The following is a 16551-nucleotide window of genomic DNA, read 5'->3' as shown; positions in this document are numbered from 1 at the left end:
TAGATCCCAAAATGTAGCAATCAGTGTGTTTGTATGCTCCCTGACACAGTGGAATAATTCTAAAGTGGTGTTCTATTTATGAGGAGGATCTCTTTTTGGAGAATTTAATGGGATTTAACTACCATAAAATGACTTGCAGAAATGTATTGAGCTTGCTGATGAGAAATTATGTATGACTAGAGCTGAAATGCATGATGGCTCTCAATTCAACCATGTGTTGAAAATGCTCTATTCCTATGTAGCTCTGTAATTATTGTTTACAAATGGGGTCAACTGATGGCAACTCATCTGCAAGCCTTCTAATGTTGTGTTGCCAAGAGCCATGACCATATTATGAAATCCTTTTCAGTGTTGGAAGGCCAAAGCATATTCGAGTGATGGCTGGCGCTCTTGAAGGGGACCTTTTTATCGGACCAAAGGCAGAGGTAATTTTAGTGACTATTTTTTATGAATATTGTGACTGTGCAGATGGGCCTCTAATCACCCTAACCCAAAGCAAGCCCACTGCTTAAGAAGCGAGTGCACGTTTCTACATAAAGCAAGTTTATTGTACAATCAGCCGGGGGGAGCTAGATGATGCTGTAGAGTCAAACTAACCCAAGTCTCCCTAAACCACACGGCCTCCAACCTTACAAACACTTCACATCATGTACATTTTGCAACAGTTAAAACACTCTGCCTATTTTATTACAGGTCATCCTCTCCCCACACATGATTGGTCAAACCTATACAAATGAATTGAAACCTTCTCTAATTCCCACGTTCTCACTGGTCACATTTATCCAAATAACATCACCAGCTCATATTCGTAGTGCGCCACTTTTAAGGAATCCTCTTTTGGTGTCTCTTGACCCCTGGTTTATTGATCTGCCAGGAACAAATGGCCAAACATATCTGAACAATCAATAACAGGCTGTCATGTACTTCAAAAGATTGTATCTCTTTCCCGCAATAATGCCAAGTTATAAAAAAGCCAGCCTGGCTGTAACTGACCATCTGATAATGTTGCTGCTACTCATTGCCTTTACTCGGCCTCCAACCTTGCAAAAACCCGTTTTCCCGGCCATGCAGAGTTCACCTCGCAAACCTTGGCTGCAGAGCCTGGCCAAACCATGAAAAAGCACACAGCATACAGATGTGTACATTTTCACCATATTCGCCAAACTGTTCTTAAACCTATATTCTCTGAGACCCCCATGTAGGTATGTCGGTGCATGCATGTTTTTAAAACTACAGCGTCCTCTTCAGTTGTTACTTCATTACAAAACTCCTTTCTCGCATGTGCATTACGAAGCTCCTCGTTGCCTAGTTTCTAGGTGCTTTGTGGCACACCTTACCTATATTGCATTTATATTTAATTGTTGTTTTTGACATTTATCTTGCTGCGCGCATGCAAATCTAAAATGTATCGATGTAACACTAAATGTACACATGACATTCTCATTAACTATGCTAAATACATGCGCATCATGAACCCCTCTTTCTCATTGGGACCTTTCCTTATCACCCCAACATCACTCTATGATCTTCTTGCTGCATGAATACTTTGTAACCTTGCGTCCCGCACGTCATTTCATTTGAAATAATAGCTGTATGTTTAAATTGATCATCTTGAACCTGGCCAGTAGAAAATGATTATTAAGCTGCTAATTTGTTATAATGTGTTTTGATTGCTTAACCAAACGTACACGAGTGAAATAAATGGCACATCATAAAAATGTAGTCTCCTCAAAAAGTGAACATCCTCTGTGCCTGAACTGCATAGCTACATTTGTGCATCTTAGTTACATGTGTTTAGATTGTGTCAAATGTAAATAGCATATTTAAGCTAGATGAGCCCTTCACATTTGCAGTTCAAGAATATAAAAAACAAATGATTATGGATGATAAAACAGATACATTGTGCAGTTCCTGAAACATTTTTCCTCCATCTAGGAACATAGAGGTTTGCTGTCAATCCGCTACCCAATGGAACATGGAATAGTAAAAGATTGGAATGATATGGAACGGATATGGCAGTATGTATATTCCAAAGACCAGCTCCAAACATTTTCTGAGGAGGTGAGTTTTTTAACATTTTTATTTAATGTTTTTAAAAAATATTACATGAGCCTTTCCTACAATGTGAAGGGTCCTCAAGCCACAACATCAACCATCTTGACTGAAAAACAGCAACATATCCATGAGCAGTCTGCTTATGAGGGGAGTCAGTGGGAATTTTAAGTTTAAGTGGGCCAAACTAAAAATGTGTAAGCTCTACATACAGCTAACATAGAAAATATTTTGAATGTTTCACAATACATTGTTAATTCACCCAACTCATATAACACTCATGAACCTTCAACGGCGCTGAGCAAAGTCCAAGTAAGGAGATGGACAAAACCTAGCCACTTCAATAGGTAGACCCCAAAAAAACATACTCTGTACAAGACATTTATCATTGGAGGGACGTGTCCAGGACAGTTCCTATTTCAGCCTCTTCAATCTTCTGCTGCCAGTTCTGTAATGTATTGAAAAGAAGAATCCTCTCCTGCTGATGCTCTAGGTTTGCTGTCTCTTTAGCCGCTTGTAGAATTCTTTCTTTAGCTCTGACATTGGATAGTTGAATGTTCAGTGTTTGCCCCACTTCTAAGACCCCTATTTTGTTGTTTCACGTTGTTTGGCTCTGTAGCAATTGTCCATGTATATTTGGTCCTCTTCCTTGTCTAGGCCCAATACCTCTGGTAGCTAAGTGGAGGTAAAGGCTACCGGGTCATCACCTTCTGCGCCTGAGGGGAGACCCAGTAATCTAATATGCTTAGCGGTAATATGGATTTCTAGAATCTGGCCTGGTGGACAGGTTTTAGGAGGCCACCCTAGTTATAATGAACAGTGAACTCAGAGAGGCTTGCCAAAACCTAATCAGGGTACATGGATGAGTAGTCAAGGTGTATTCTTACAAGAGTGTGAGTGGGGTCAGGGGCCCACAATGAGTTCGCATAGTAGGGCACACAATAATTCAGTTTATACAGTCATGTATAAAAATAGTTTTTACTATAGGCCTTCTGAACAGACTGAGAAATTAATTTAACGGGTAGTATTCTCGCACCACACTCTGATGCAAATATATACAGTCACCATGGGTTCGCAAAAGCAGGTATTTTAGATGCAGTCAATGATGGAACCAGAAGATCACAAGATAATAACCTATCTTAAGAAGTCCAAACCCTAAGATGAATGGGGCCTTGTGCCCAAAAGTCACAGGATCCATATTGTTTCTCACCAGAATGGAGTCTTGGTAGCTAAGTTCAATATACTTGTGTGTATTTTTTTTTGGATTGATATTTTATTTCTATCGCGCTCGTACACAAGTGTTTCAGAGCGGGACAAGGCAAGGGAGGGGAACGGGAGAACAAAACAGCGATCTTACTAGGCCCAGTGACATTGAGAACGCGCAAGTGCATGGGGGAGGAGGGAGGGGAAAAGTGCATGGAAGGGGGAGAGGTGGAAAGTGCGAAGCAGAGGAGAAACAGATAAATAACAATAAATAAATAATAAAGGCAACAAACAGTGGTAATGCAGCCAGCAATTTGCAAGTGCTAGTTTTAAGGCAGCAGACAGGGTAGGTCCGTTAAGTGCAGGAAGAAAAAGGGGCGGGGGGCTGTATGGGTACAGCTACAGACCCCAGTGCAAGGGGTGGCCCGGAGGTAGTGCGGGAGGTTGACAGGATGAGCAGATACCTGTGCCCAAAAGACAGAGGGTGGCCAGGTGCACGGTGCCAAGAGAGAACAGATCAGCAGTGGAGAGGGGGAGCGAAGGCAGAAGAAAAGAGGAAGGTCTTGAGGTGCTTCCGGAACCGGAGATGGTTCTCCTCAAGTTTTAGAGTGGCAGGGAGGCTGTTCCAGAGGGAGGCCCCAGCCGAAGACGGAGATCTACCCCCAGCTCGTTTCTTAGAAAAACGACTGACCCTGAGTGAGTTGGAGGTAGAGGAGCGAAGAGCTCGAGAGGGGAGGTATTTGCGGAGGGATAGCTGAAGGTATTTTGGACCCAGGCCCCAGAAAGCCTTGTGGACAATGCAGAGGGTTTTGATTTTAATCCTTGCATCCACTGGGAGCCAGTGAAGAGATCTCCGAGCTGGAGAGATACGATCCCAGGGCTTGAAGCCAAGGACAAGTCTCGCAGTCCTGTTCTGGATTAGTTGCAGATGGCGGAGAGTAGAGGCAGGTAGATTTAGAAAGAGGCTGTTACAATAGTCCAAGCTAGAGAGAACCAGAGCTTGAGATACCATGAGCTTCTGGGGGAAGGTGAGGAAAGGCAGAGTACCTCTAAGGAGGTGCAGTCGGAAATTTGACTTTTTAGAGACCTCAGAGATGTGGGCGGAGAAGGAAAGGGTGGAGTCAAAGATGACCCTGAGGTTCTTAGCCTCGAAGGTGGGGGTAGGAGGAGGGCCAAGGGAGGCCGGCCAGAGAGTGAGGGGAAAGGATGGTGAAGGTGTGCCGATGAGGAGGATCTCCGTCTTGCTGGCATTCAGACAAAGATAATTGGCGGCACACCAATCTTGAATGGCAGTTAGGCAATCAGAGATGAGAGAGGGAGAGGAGGTGGCCGAGGGCAGCCTGAAAATGAGTTGTCGTCAGCGTAGCACTGGAAATTTGAGCAGAAAATGGCAATGCAGTGGGCGAGAGTTGCCAGGATGACCCCGAGGTTCTTAGCCTCGCAAGAGGCTAAGAACCTCGGGGTCATTCTTAGCCCTGTGTATACTTGTGTTGGTGTGATTTAAAGGTTGTACAACAATTTTACCATTGGTAAGTATATGCTTTCTTTTCTTTCCGACCCCAGGCTAACCCAGGGGCAGGACACCGACCCAGGTTTGACAACTGTTAAGAAAGATTCCCATTTATGTGTACATTTCCCTCCAGTTGTGAACCCCCCCCCCAACCTTTTGCTGTTGCCTGACAAGCCTAGCCTGACTTTTGCCAGTGGAGCACAGCCTTCTGCTGCACTCCGCTGAGCTTTTGCTCACTTTATTATGGGGAAACTGACATGTCCTTTAAGACAGTCAGTACTGGGAGACTTTGCTTCCCTTAGTCCTTTCCATTGTTGCAATTTCTTTGCAACATGTTACCAGTGTACAAAGTACCTCACAGTACAGTGTACTGGGGTCTTCCTTTAGTTTCCAAAGGCCCTAGACACCCTCAAAGGATTTTTTGGTAGAAGTACAAATGTGCCTTAGACAGAGCTGGTGGCAGCTGTTATTTTTCATACATTTTAACCGTTTCTTGTGAACCATTTTGCATTTACCGCGTTTGGCCCTGGATAGTGGCTTGGCCCCAAGGTTTTTAGTTCTGTCCTTTGGCCATCTTGTCCCTTTACCTTCCTCAGTTCGAGCAGACTGGGGACGGTCATTATTTGGTCATGCATTCTCCCACGAAAAGCCAAGTTTTCGGAGGCTCCTGCATGCCTTGTGTGTGTGTGCGCCTCCAGGATGTGTGCTGGACTGTCTAGTTCCAATACACATCCTCGGTGCCAGAGATTCTGGTGTGCTGGGAATGACTGGGACCACTGTGGTCCGCGATTGGTCCCCGTCTGGTGTGCCTGTATGTGTTTTGGCGCGAAGGAGATTCTGATAAGAGAAGGCTCCAAACACCCATATCAGGTCGATCTCTTGCGTTCTCACTGAACCTATGATAGGATCCAAGCATCCTGAAACCAAGAAGCCGAGTAGAGGAACCGCTGGTGACCTGCTGGAAGGTTTGGCATCTTTGGCCTGCTGTTGTCCCTCAGGACCCCTCTGCCTCTGATCGAACTTAGGTCTGCAAAGGTGCTTCGACCCATTTGAATAGTAGGACCAACTATTTACGGCACCTCCACCTTAAGCTGCCAGTGGGCCTTCTCTGAAGTATTCCTGGGCCAACCAGTGAACTGACCAGCTTGCCCAGGACCTTTGCTCTGGAACTGCTGCCTTCTTGAGTTGACACTTGGAGATCATAAGCACTGGGTCCAAGGCACTCTCCTGCCACGTTTCGTACACCTAGGAGCCATAGGTCTAGAATTAGGAGAGTATGCCTGAACCAGAGTGCACGCGGTCACTGTGTTGCCCAGCCATGGTGACTAACTTTGAGGGTGTGCTGCTGCACCCCTCTTTGCCCTGAGAGGTGCTGCAGTGAAATCGAGTTGATCCCTTCACCAGGAGAGGACACATCGCCACTGTCCCGCCACAGTATCATCCCTGGATCTCAGCCGCTGAAAGCTGCAGACCCGCACAATTGCAGCATTTGAACCCGCAACCAAAGTGGACTCAACTGCCGAAGTTTGGTCCGGAGTGCGCCTTGGGTCGGTGAGTACTTGGAACCCTTACCGGTGGCCCCTGGCGCATCCATCCATCCATTTTTACACATGAGTGTCCCCTGAGGGCCACTCACCTTTATCGAGGTAGCCTGTGCTACTGTCTCATTCCCAACTCAGAGGCCCTGTTCTGCCCTCTTGGGGAGACCCTCCTCGATTAGTGGGAACTTATTCTTCACTGCCTCACCCACTTTGCTGAGTCGCTACAGCCCCTGCAAGAGACCCTGTTTTTCGCTCTACTGCACAATCGCATGCGTCTACACTGAACATACTTTTCAGCACTAGGCTCCACTCTTCTTAAGGACTGGACTATATCTTAGTTAAGATTTGATAGGTGAAGGACTGTCTAAAGTACATTTGCACTGTATGGTTGTGGACCCTTACTGTGTGCCATTCCTTTAGGCCAATTTTAACTGTATATAGGTTTTATAGTAGTGTTGTATGTGTTTAAGTATTGCTACTGATCTTTGCTTGTGTCTGATTTAAACAGCCTTTAATAAATGTGATTCGCAAGCCTCTGAAAAGTGGCAGGTGCATTCTTCAACCAAAAAGGCATTACCCTGAACTGGTAAAGACCGTCTGCAGTTGAGAATGCTGTCTTCGCCTTGGTATGTTCTGCCAAGGCTATTTGCCAAGAGCCTGCTTTGAGGTCAAATGTGCTGAGGTACTTGGAGGCACCCAAAGTATCCACCAGCTCATCGGTTCTGGGCAAGGGGCGTGCATCTGTCTTGGTGATAGCTTCCTGAGCCCTGTAATCCACACAGAACCTCAGCTCAGAGGAACCTGCTTTTGGAACCAAAACCACAAGGCTGGACCAAGGAATACTGGAGGGTTCAATCACCACAAGATTTAGCATCTTGTTGATTCCAGTCTTGATGTAAGATCTTACTTTGTCTGACATCCTGTATCCCCTACTTTTGGTAGGTACACTATCTCCTGTGTCAATGTCATGTTTGCACCAAGGTGTCAAACCAGGAGCTAGGGAAAACAAGAGGGAGAATTGCCTCAGCAAACCTTTCACCTCAGCTTGTTGAACAGAAGTCAGGTGAGGGGCCACTTTGACACTCTCAATGGTGCTGGCTGAAGGAGTGCCCTGGAACAGATCAGGAAGAGGTTCTGACTCTTCCTCCTCTACATCTGAAGCCAACAGCAGTGCAGTTATTTCAACTCTTGGGATGAAAGCCTTCAGCCTATTTACATGGAACACTTTTGGAGCCTGTCCAGCCCTTCCAAGTTCCACTAAATAGTTCACCCAGTGACTCCACCACTGTATAAGGGCCTGACCATTTGTCCCGCAAAGCTCTAGGCCTTCTAGGATTCCTGATCAGGACTTGCTGGCCTGGTGGGAAGTTGATCAGGGACGCTTTCTAGTCATACCAATGTTTCACCAGAGCTTGCCCAGCCTTCAACATCTCATTAGCCTGACCCATCCGGAGTACCATTCTTTTTCTGAGTCCTAGCACATAGTCTACTACATTGGTAGTGATGGGGAGGGGGGCTTGGGCATCTCCCACCCCTCCTCGAATATTGCTAAGGGTCCCCTCAGAGGGTGACAAAGAAGAAGCTCAAAGAGGCTAAAGCCAACACCCTCCTGAGGTACCTCTCTGGAGGCAAACAAACATGGTAATAGAAGATCCCATTTTCCTCCAGAGCTCCTATCATGTTTTTGACAGTTCTATTAAACCTCTCAACCAGACCATTGGTGTGGGGGTGATACACTGAGGAAAACGTGTAAGTAACCCCACACTCCTTACAGATGACCTGCATATACTCAGACATACTTGTCTCAGGAGGACAGCTTAGGGGCAACATGCTCGCCTTGGAAGCAAGATGAAACAGAGCAACATATGTTTTATCCCCAGGTCTGCGCTTAGAAACCTCTGGGTATTACGCATGTTATAAATAACCTATCAGATAGCTATAGCAGAAAAAGTTAAAACACTAGGCGTCTATCTTCAGGCATCCTTGGGAGCAGAAGCCCACATGGCCTACCCCAAAAGGAATTGTCAATATTATCAGAAACTATTGAAAAAAATTAGACCCCTGCTGAGCCCACAAAACAGTACTACAATAGCAAGAGCCACAATTCTCTCCCGGTTGGATTACGGAAATTCCTTACTCCTAGGCGCTAGCAGTAAATGTTTAAAACCATGCCAAGTGGTGCAAAATAAAGCAGTTAGAACAATCCCCAATAAACCCAAGAGAGAACACATCACAAAAGACAGAAAGGACTTACATTGGCTGGCGATCGAGGATCGCATCACATTTAAAGCCATTACCCTAGTACACCGATGCTTATATGGAAAAGCATCGATTTACCTAAAAAAAGCAATTCGTGTGGTACCAATCACATTGAAACTTGAGGTCTAACAAATCTGGCCTCCTGCGGGTTATTCCTACTAAAAAAGCTAAAGGATTAGGTAGGGCATGCACGACCAAGGCAGTCCTCATACGGAATAAACTCCCTCCTGTGCTGAGATTGGAAACTAACCATCTACTCTTCAGGAAGCAACTCAAGACACTTCTCTTTAAGTAAAGATCCCTACTTCCGCTAGCCAGCTAGCCCAACTCTGTTCCATATGTCTGTTACATGTGGCCTTTGGCCCGTCCCGTTTCTATACTCTAGTCTGTCTTTTTGTGAAGCGCTCTGATGCCTGCGGGCTGCAGCGCTATACAAATATATAAATAAAATAAATATCATAAAGTTGCTGCCCCTATCAGACACAACTTCTTTAGGGAAGCCAACCTTAGTAAATATGCCAAGTAAAGCTTTTGCCACTGACTTGGCAGTTTCAGTCTTCAATGGGATGGCCTAATAATACCTGGTGGCATGGTCGACCAGCACCAGGATAAACCAATTGCCAAGGGGACCAACAATGTCAATTCCTACCCTCTCAAATGGTACCCCCACAACTGGGAGTGGTACCAAGGAGCTTGAATTGTTGTGCCACTTTTCCCAGATAACTGGCAGATGACACAACTCCTGCACTGACTTTTTCTACTTGCACCCCCATCTTGGGCCAGTAGAAGTGCATGGATAACTTTGCTTGGTTCTCTTGATACCAAGGTGACCAGCAAGGGAGACTTCATGCGCCAACTGCAAGAGGGAGGGTCTTACAGCAAGGGGAACCACCAACCTCCTATGGTCTCCTTCACAGACTCTGTGTGCTCATCGTAGAAGAGCCCACCTTCCCAAGAAATCCTGTGCTTCCCAGGAGGTTCACCCTGAAGCTGGGAGCAGGCCTGTCCCCTTAGGCCTTCTGAAGATGGGTACTCACGTTGGCACTTACTGAACTCAACCCGATCAGGACTACCTTCCGCCAACAAACTCTGGAGTTCAGGATGGTCATGGGGGTTGATAATTTCAGGCAACACCTCTTCCTCGTCAGGTTCAGGTGTTTGACCAACTACCTCCACCTCAGTGGTAGGTGAGTTAGGGGAATGTTTTCTTTAACTCTGTCTTTCTTGACTCCTTTAGCCTTGGGTCTCCCCTTGGACTTAGCATTGGACTTGGCCAATGCAGCCCTTATCTGTGACCTTGTGCATGGTCTCTCTGCTGTGTGACCCACAAGACCCAAGTCCCTGCGATCATTCCCCAGCAGGACCTTACATAGGACCTGCCTCTGAATGCTCACTGAAATCCTGACCATAGTACCGTTGATAGTAAGATTTACAGGCATTACTGGGAACTTGAGAGGGGCACCATCAGCTAACTTGCTGCGTATCAAAGGAGCTCTGGCAAGTTCCTCTGGGTCTACCAAGGTAGAATCCACCACCGTTCTGCTGGCCCCACTATCCCTAAGGGCAGGAGTGTCAACTCCATTGATCAGTACTGTCCTTTAAAGTAGTGCTTGGTGTTATCTGGAATGCTAGCATAAGCCTCTGAGACGTTAGGCTCCCAGGAACCAAGGGAAACTAGGACTACCTCAGATTCTATCCCACTGGGGAAGGAGTCTGAGGAGAAGGATCCCACTGTGATCTCTCCCTCCTCATAGGAGGGGAAGGCCACCCCCAAGGTTTTGATCTTACATCTGGGTTCCCCTTCACATGGTCATTTGCTCCACAAGCCACACAAGATCCATTGGGTCTTGGGACATAGGGAGGCTTATTATAAGCAGAGTTCTACTTGGAAGGATAACTTCCACTACCCTCTACATTCTTTTGGGACTTGATCTTGAATATACTTTTTGTGGCCCTTTTGGGAGGACATTTTATCTAATTCCCCAACACTCTTTATCTTTGGACTTTTCCCCCCTCCTCCTGCTTGTCAGGAGTACTCTTGTCCTTATGGGACATTCTTTGTGACGCCCATAAATCTGCTGCCATGGCCAACTGCTTAGGATCTAACTCCTTTGAATTAGCCAAGTGCTGCTTAAGTTCAGGGGAACAAGATGCAAAAATATGTTCAAGCATGACTAATGAAATCATACCCTCAAAGGTGGAGACCTTTTATAGCCTTCAACTTAGCCAGTCAAGTACTTCAAGGAATCAGTAACATGGGACACCCAAGTGTTACCTTCTTTCTTATTGTACTCTCTAAACCTCTTCAAGTATTGGGCAGGATTCTTCCCAAACTTTAAGATGAGTTTGCTTTAACTTTGCAAAGTCTACTCTTTCAGCCTTTGACATTTCCATAATAGCACTGCAGCCAGAATGGGGTAGTGGACTGAGCAACCATGTAATCTTGTCAGCATCCACAACCTCTGAAACTCCACATGCATACTCAAATGCAGTTAACCAGTCCATAATGTCATTTTTCTCATCATATACACTGAGCAGATCTTTAGGAAACCTTGGATGAGAGGAGGGCCCAGACCATTTGTCCAGATCACTTGGATGAGCCATTTGAAATGTGAAGCTTGGCCAGTTCCAACTTGTGATCCCTGTCCTTCTGTTTTTCTTCCTGCTCTCCCTTCAGTATTGGCATGTTGAATTCAAGCTCCTTCGGCTTAAACAGCAGTTCTTGCTTCTTGAATTCTAACATGGCCTCAGCATCAGAGCTGGCAGAGGAAACTTGGAACATCATGTCATCTCATTCATCGTGGGTACCATGAACAAGTGCAGCGACATGACTGTCAGTTCTGTCAGTGGGAGCAGCCCCACCACCTTCTGCACTGTCATCTGAGGTAATGGCATTGAGTTGTGACTTTTGCCAATCCATGATCCTTTGAATCATTTTCCTCTTTGTACCTTGAGCAGACAAGCCTTGCTCAGTAGATAGCATTCTCAATGTTTCTGACCTAGAAGCATTTACGGTTATGTTTGTAACTGTTTCCATATTATAAGATAGGTTGTTTGACCTTTACAGTACTTTACTACTATGGTTGCTATTGGTCCTGGGTAAGTGTAATCCGAGTACCTTCACCAGTATGCAACACTGAGTATCTTTGATGCTATCCCAACCCTGCCACCATTTTTTAAAGATAGATTTCTGAACTCCCCCCTCCTGAGACCTAGTCTTGACCACCGCCAATGCTACCTTGATTGGTCTGGCTTGTCCAGAGGGTTACCCTGTTCAAAGAAACTAGGCTGGCCTTCTGAACCTCTGCCCACCAGGTCAGAGTTCAGAAATCCTTCTTCACAACGACCAAAAAGTGAGTGGAAAGGAATAAGGAGACAAGGGGACTGTTCCCAGTGTTATTCTATGGGGAACGGGGGTGGGGGACGTGCAGATACACTGCATTTACTTGTCGACCTGACTCCGATTCTCCTAGAGGACTTTGTGGATCGTCTAGGGGTTGCTGGGGGCTGGATCTTCCGCCGTTGGTTCTGTTGAGAGCTGCCCAGGGGTTGTGGTTTCGAGGATTCTTCCAGAGTCGTACAGCTTTAAGATGCAACCTCTGTCGAGGATGAAATGCAAGATCCATCGATGCAGACCTCTTCAGGACACTTCATAAGTTGGAGAAAGGCGAGTTCCAGTGACTGTCTCCACACACAGTCGACGACAGGTGTCCTTCCAGTGGTAGTCACCAAAGCTGCTCTATCGCCGTATCCCTTGATGCTGGGGTGCTGAAATTCAGGGAGAAGGTGACTTGTGGCACAAGCTGGTGACCACCGAAGTTCTGGACTCTTAACGTAGACCGGCGATGCGTCTGGTGAGGTAGCCCATGAGATAGCTGGTCAGTCCACTGGGCAGTCCAGGAACACTGCCAAACACTCCGAATGGCAGGATCCTCGAAGGCATTGTTGGTCCCACTAGTCCAAGGACTAAAGCAGTGCTCAGGGTCTTTGGAGGTCTGGGCAATGAGCAGGGCTTCATCGTGCTTGCTCCTGGAAGGGATTGAGGGCCACTTCAGGAGTCATCTTCGAATGTTGTTTAGGCAGCTCTTCAAGGAATACTTGGGTCCAACAATGATCTGAAGAAATGGCTGCAAAGGTCTGCTTCTTAACCCAAGTCTGAGCTGAAAGCAAGTCTAAGCCCACCAATGGTATGGGGACACATACGCCACCACCACTACCACCATGTGCGGTGTGCAATATTAAAAAGTACAATAATTCAAAAGAGGAACAAAGTTATCATAGTCTGAAGGACTGATCAGTTTCCCCTTAAGAATGAGCAAATGGCAGGGGGAAGTTAAGCTGAAGACTTTAATTCTCTTCAAAAAGTCAGGACAGGATAAAGCAGAAAGAATGGGGTTCCGTAGGAAACTATGGAGGGAAAGTTGCAAAAAGGGAACTCTTTCCTAAAACGTAGTCAAGAGGGTACCTAGAATGCCCCTTCTCACCCCCATGAACATGACAGCCTGCAGAGTCAAAAACGCACAAAGTCACTCACTATTCGGGTAGGCCCCAGGATAACCAGTGACTGACACGTACGCAGACAGCCATTCAAACCTTATCCAGTGACTGTCTTCATGGATACAGGTGCTTCAACATTGGTCATGGACCCAAATGCCTTGATGGATTGCATTGACTAATGCAAAGAAACCACTGTGCTGACATCATTAGTGACACCACAACATAGCTACGTTAGTCACGAAGCACACTCGCAGCCATGCACAAAATTACACAAATATACGCTTGTATACACGGAGAACATGCTTACACAGTTCTGTAGATAGAGGACAGATACATATACACACTGTCAAAAGCTTTTATTTACTTATTAGCGAAGTGCAGAAACGCTGAACGCAAGGCAACAAAGAGATGCACAGCAAGCTTGCAGATGTTTATGACAACTAATCCTATGGAACTACAGGATCACATAGGGAGCCTGGAAGGACCAAATACGACTAACCTATGGAAAACATAGCACAGCAAAGATATGTAGAAATCATAGTATAAATAAAACAAGGATCACATAAGGTGAAACACTTGTGTATAGGTGCGTTATAAATGCCACATAATATTAAGGACGCAGGACGAGAGGAGAGAAAGCAGAACCAGGCTGAACAGAACAGGAACGCTAGGATTCGCATCCAAAGTCGGAGACAAATGGCACAATCCAAACTTAAAACGACAAGGGGCCACCTGCAGAAAATCAGAATAAATCCTCATAAATAGACCAGAAGAGCTTGATTTCGTGGTCCTCGGCCACTTGACGCAGCCGTGCTAGACAATGGTTATTCACCCGCCCGCAGTGGGCAGACAAACAGTTCTCAGCAACACAGAAATGAAGTGACACATGAACGTGTCAACAACATTGCAACGTGGAGAGCACTCGCAGGCGAAGTGGTACTGCTAATAGATTCATTGGGAACACATAGTCCTTCTCATCACCTTGAAGAGGTGCAGAGAGCGCTGAGAACAGAGCTGGGTCCCAGACCTGGGGAGACCAGTTCCAGTCAATCAGGGGACAGACATCTAGGGGTGGATGGGAGAGGGCAAGGGCCAATGGTAATCCTGTGACCCTTTAACAATGTAATAGTTTCTTGGGGAAGGGGCAGGTCTTACACCTGACATGAGATGGCCAATTAACTAAGATTCATAGGGGAAATCTATATGGTATACCAGTGTGATAGGTTTTTTGGGGAAGGGCCCATGTTGTGACGTTACTTTGCAACAAAAAGGTTTGACATGGGTTTGGGAGTGGTGACTCAGGAGAATTTTGAATGTCCTGTATGATCCCTGCCAGTTTTTGTAACAGTCTAACTTGCCCCTGGCTGAGTCCTCTGTTTGTTCTGGGGGAAAGGTTGTTGGGCCTTGGGAGCTGAACTGTTAAGCTCGTAGTAACCCCCAGACCTCACCAACAGTAGAGTGCACCATGTTTTCAAGGTGCTTCACTCTTCAGTCTATGGCCTTATTCCCTGTATTCCTGCCTCCTAATTACTTTCCCGTCTGCTTTACCACTGGGATTGTCTGGATATTTTGTTTCTTTAGGTTTTCTGTTCCAAGGTCACTGTTCTAGTTGGACCACCTTTTGACTCGAGATCACGTTTACCCTCGAGTTGTGTCAGTTTGATCAATGCGCCCAAACACTGATGAGACTTTGAGTTGGTGATTAAGCTCTGGGTGCATGCTCCGAAGGTCATTGTTTACTACTCGTGGTGTGAAAAATTCTCCATCTGCTTGCTTTTTCGTTTTTCTTAATTTTCCAAGAGGCCATTATAGAATACTTCACTGTCTCTATGTAATATCCAGCACAATTGACAAGAGTATTTCTCTATAGTACTTTCATTTACCCACCCTACTCCTTCAAAGCTTATGTCTGCAGATTATTCATGTCAATAGCTATATATCGGTGGTGGTTACCTCACCAAAATCAAATGAATGTCCTTTCTATTAACATGTTTTCTTTTGACTTTGCCATGTGGTAAGTGATCTCAAACTGTTGTGTTACTTAACTTGAAACAGATTTATACAAAGTTATTTCAGAAGCTAGGGATATGCTAATATGCTTGTAAGCACTGCTCTGGCATATGTAAAATGTCCCTGTCGGCAGGCTGCCTGACTCGAACATGACCGCTATGTAGTATCTGTCAAGTCCCTTTTCTATTGCCAATGTGTTTTCTACTGTTTCCTGTAAAGGCATCATGAAGTTCGACACAGACAAGATTTCAAGTTCAAACAAAAATATATTTATTAACTTAAATGTCGGGATGGCTGAAGGCCTATCTTGCCCTATGCTAAGGTGGGATTTCAAAGTCAAAAGACATTGCGTTTAACTCGGTGTTCTGAGCTTCTTCCAGCTCACAACTTTCGTTCAGCTCCCCTTCCCCAAGCATAAGAAAGTTCCATGAAAAAGTCTAAGTTGACCTTTTCCCAGTTCAAGAACGTATGTTGAAAATAAGTCCTTTGGGTACAAGGTACAAGTTACACAATAAAAAACAAAGCAGTCTTGAGACTCTGGTCCCAAGACAACACTTGTAGTCCCTTAGGTGCCAGGATTCCCTTCCCCAAGACTTAATTTGCTTTACTTACACTTGCCTCAGCCTTTTCAGAAGTCTTTAACAAAACACCAGGTCAACCTGATGCTCTTTGTGGCTTACTTCGCCAGCTCCTTTGCAGTGGTTTTGTTAGGCTTGTTTTATGGTGTCCTTAGCTTTCACCATTCAGGGCTCTCTGGTGTAGGCGCAGTTGTCGGACCACACTGTTCACCCATCACAGGTCACACAAGCAGGACCTCGGGTTCCTCAGCCCACACACAGGTTACTTGTCACTTGTTCCTGTGCACCAAGCAACTGTTGTATGATTACTTTAATTGGGCTCTTGGAGTGGGGTGTATAATTGTGCTCATATGGCTTCTCCTTAGTCACCACATGGCTCTGCCACCATCTATCACACACACCCCTTGCCAAACTGTAGCCTTGCCACAATGCATTCACTCATTAAAGTTCACTGTTTGGCTTCCCTCAGCCTTTACTGTATTTTAATTCAAGGTTTGTCTCAATTTGTTATGGCACATATATTTAAAGTTCACCTTCACTTCAGAATTCAATGTGCTCTTGTGTTGCTTAATTAAGCTCAGTATTCAGTGTGCACTTGTTCGCTTTAATGTTACATTTCCATTTAGTTCTGTATTCAATCTCTCTGGTTTTACTTCAATGCTGAGTTTCTATTCAGTTCGGTATTCAATATGCATTGGTTTTTCAATGTTGGATTTCCATTTAGTTCAGTATTCAATATGCGCCTAATTGCTTATTCTCATGGACCGACACTCGTCTGCCTTCTCTGCATCCTCACTGTGGGTCCTGTGACTTCCTTTCTCCTGCTGAAGCCGGGAGAACCCACCGGCTGCAAGCTCTGCTCGTTCGCTGTTTGTTCCCTGCTCCACACCGGCACCTCTGA

General features: G+C 45.6%; 1 protein-coding gene across 1 annotated transcript in view; it reads left to right on the top strand.

Moving 5' to 3' along the window:
* The window catches only part of ACTR1A (actin related protein 1A), a 569768-nt gene that overhangs the window by 124815 nt on the left and 428402 nt on the right, over window positions 1-16551 (top strand). Inside the window, exons 3-4 of the mRNA XM_069611673.1 lie at window positions 350-425; window positions 1936-2061. Coding sequence (XP_069467774.1) covers window positions 350-425; window positions 1936-2061 — 202 coding nt within the window. The remainder of the gene's footprint in view (window positions 1-349; window positions 426-1935; window positions 2062-16551) is intronic.

This window comes from Ambystoma mexicanum, chromosome 8 (genome assembly GCF_040938575.1).
Source record: "Ambystoma mexicanum isolate Mex_15411 chromosome 8, UKY_AmexF1_1, whole genome shotgun sequence".
NCBI lineage: Eukaryota > Metazoa > Chordata > Amphibia > Caudata > Ambystomatidae > Ambystoma > Ambystoma mexicanum.
Note: the sequence above shows the minus strand (reverse complement) of the source record. Positions and strands in the feature narration are given on the sequence as shown.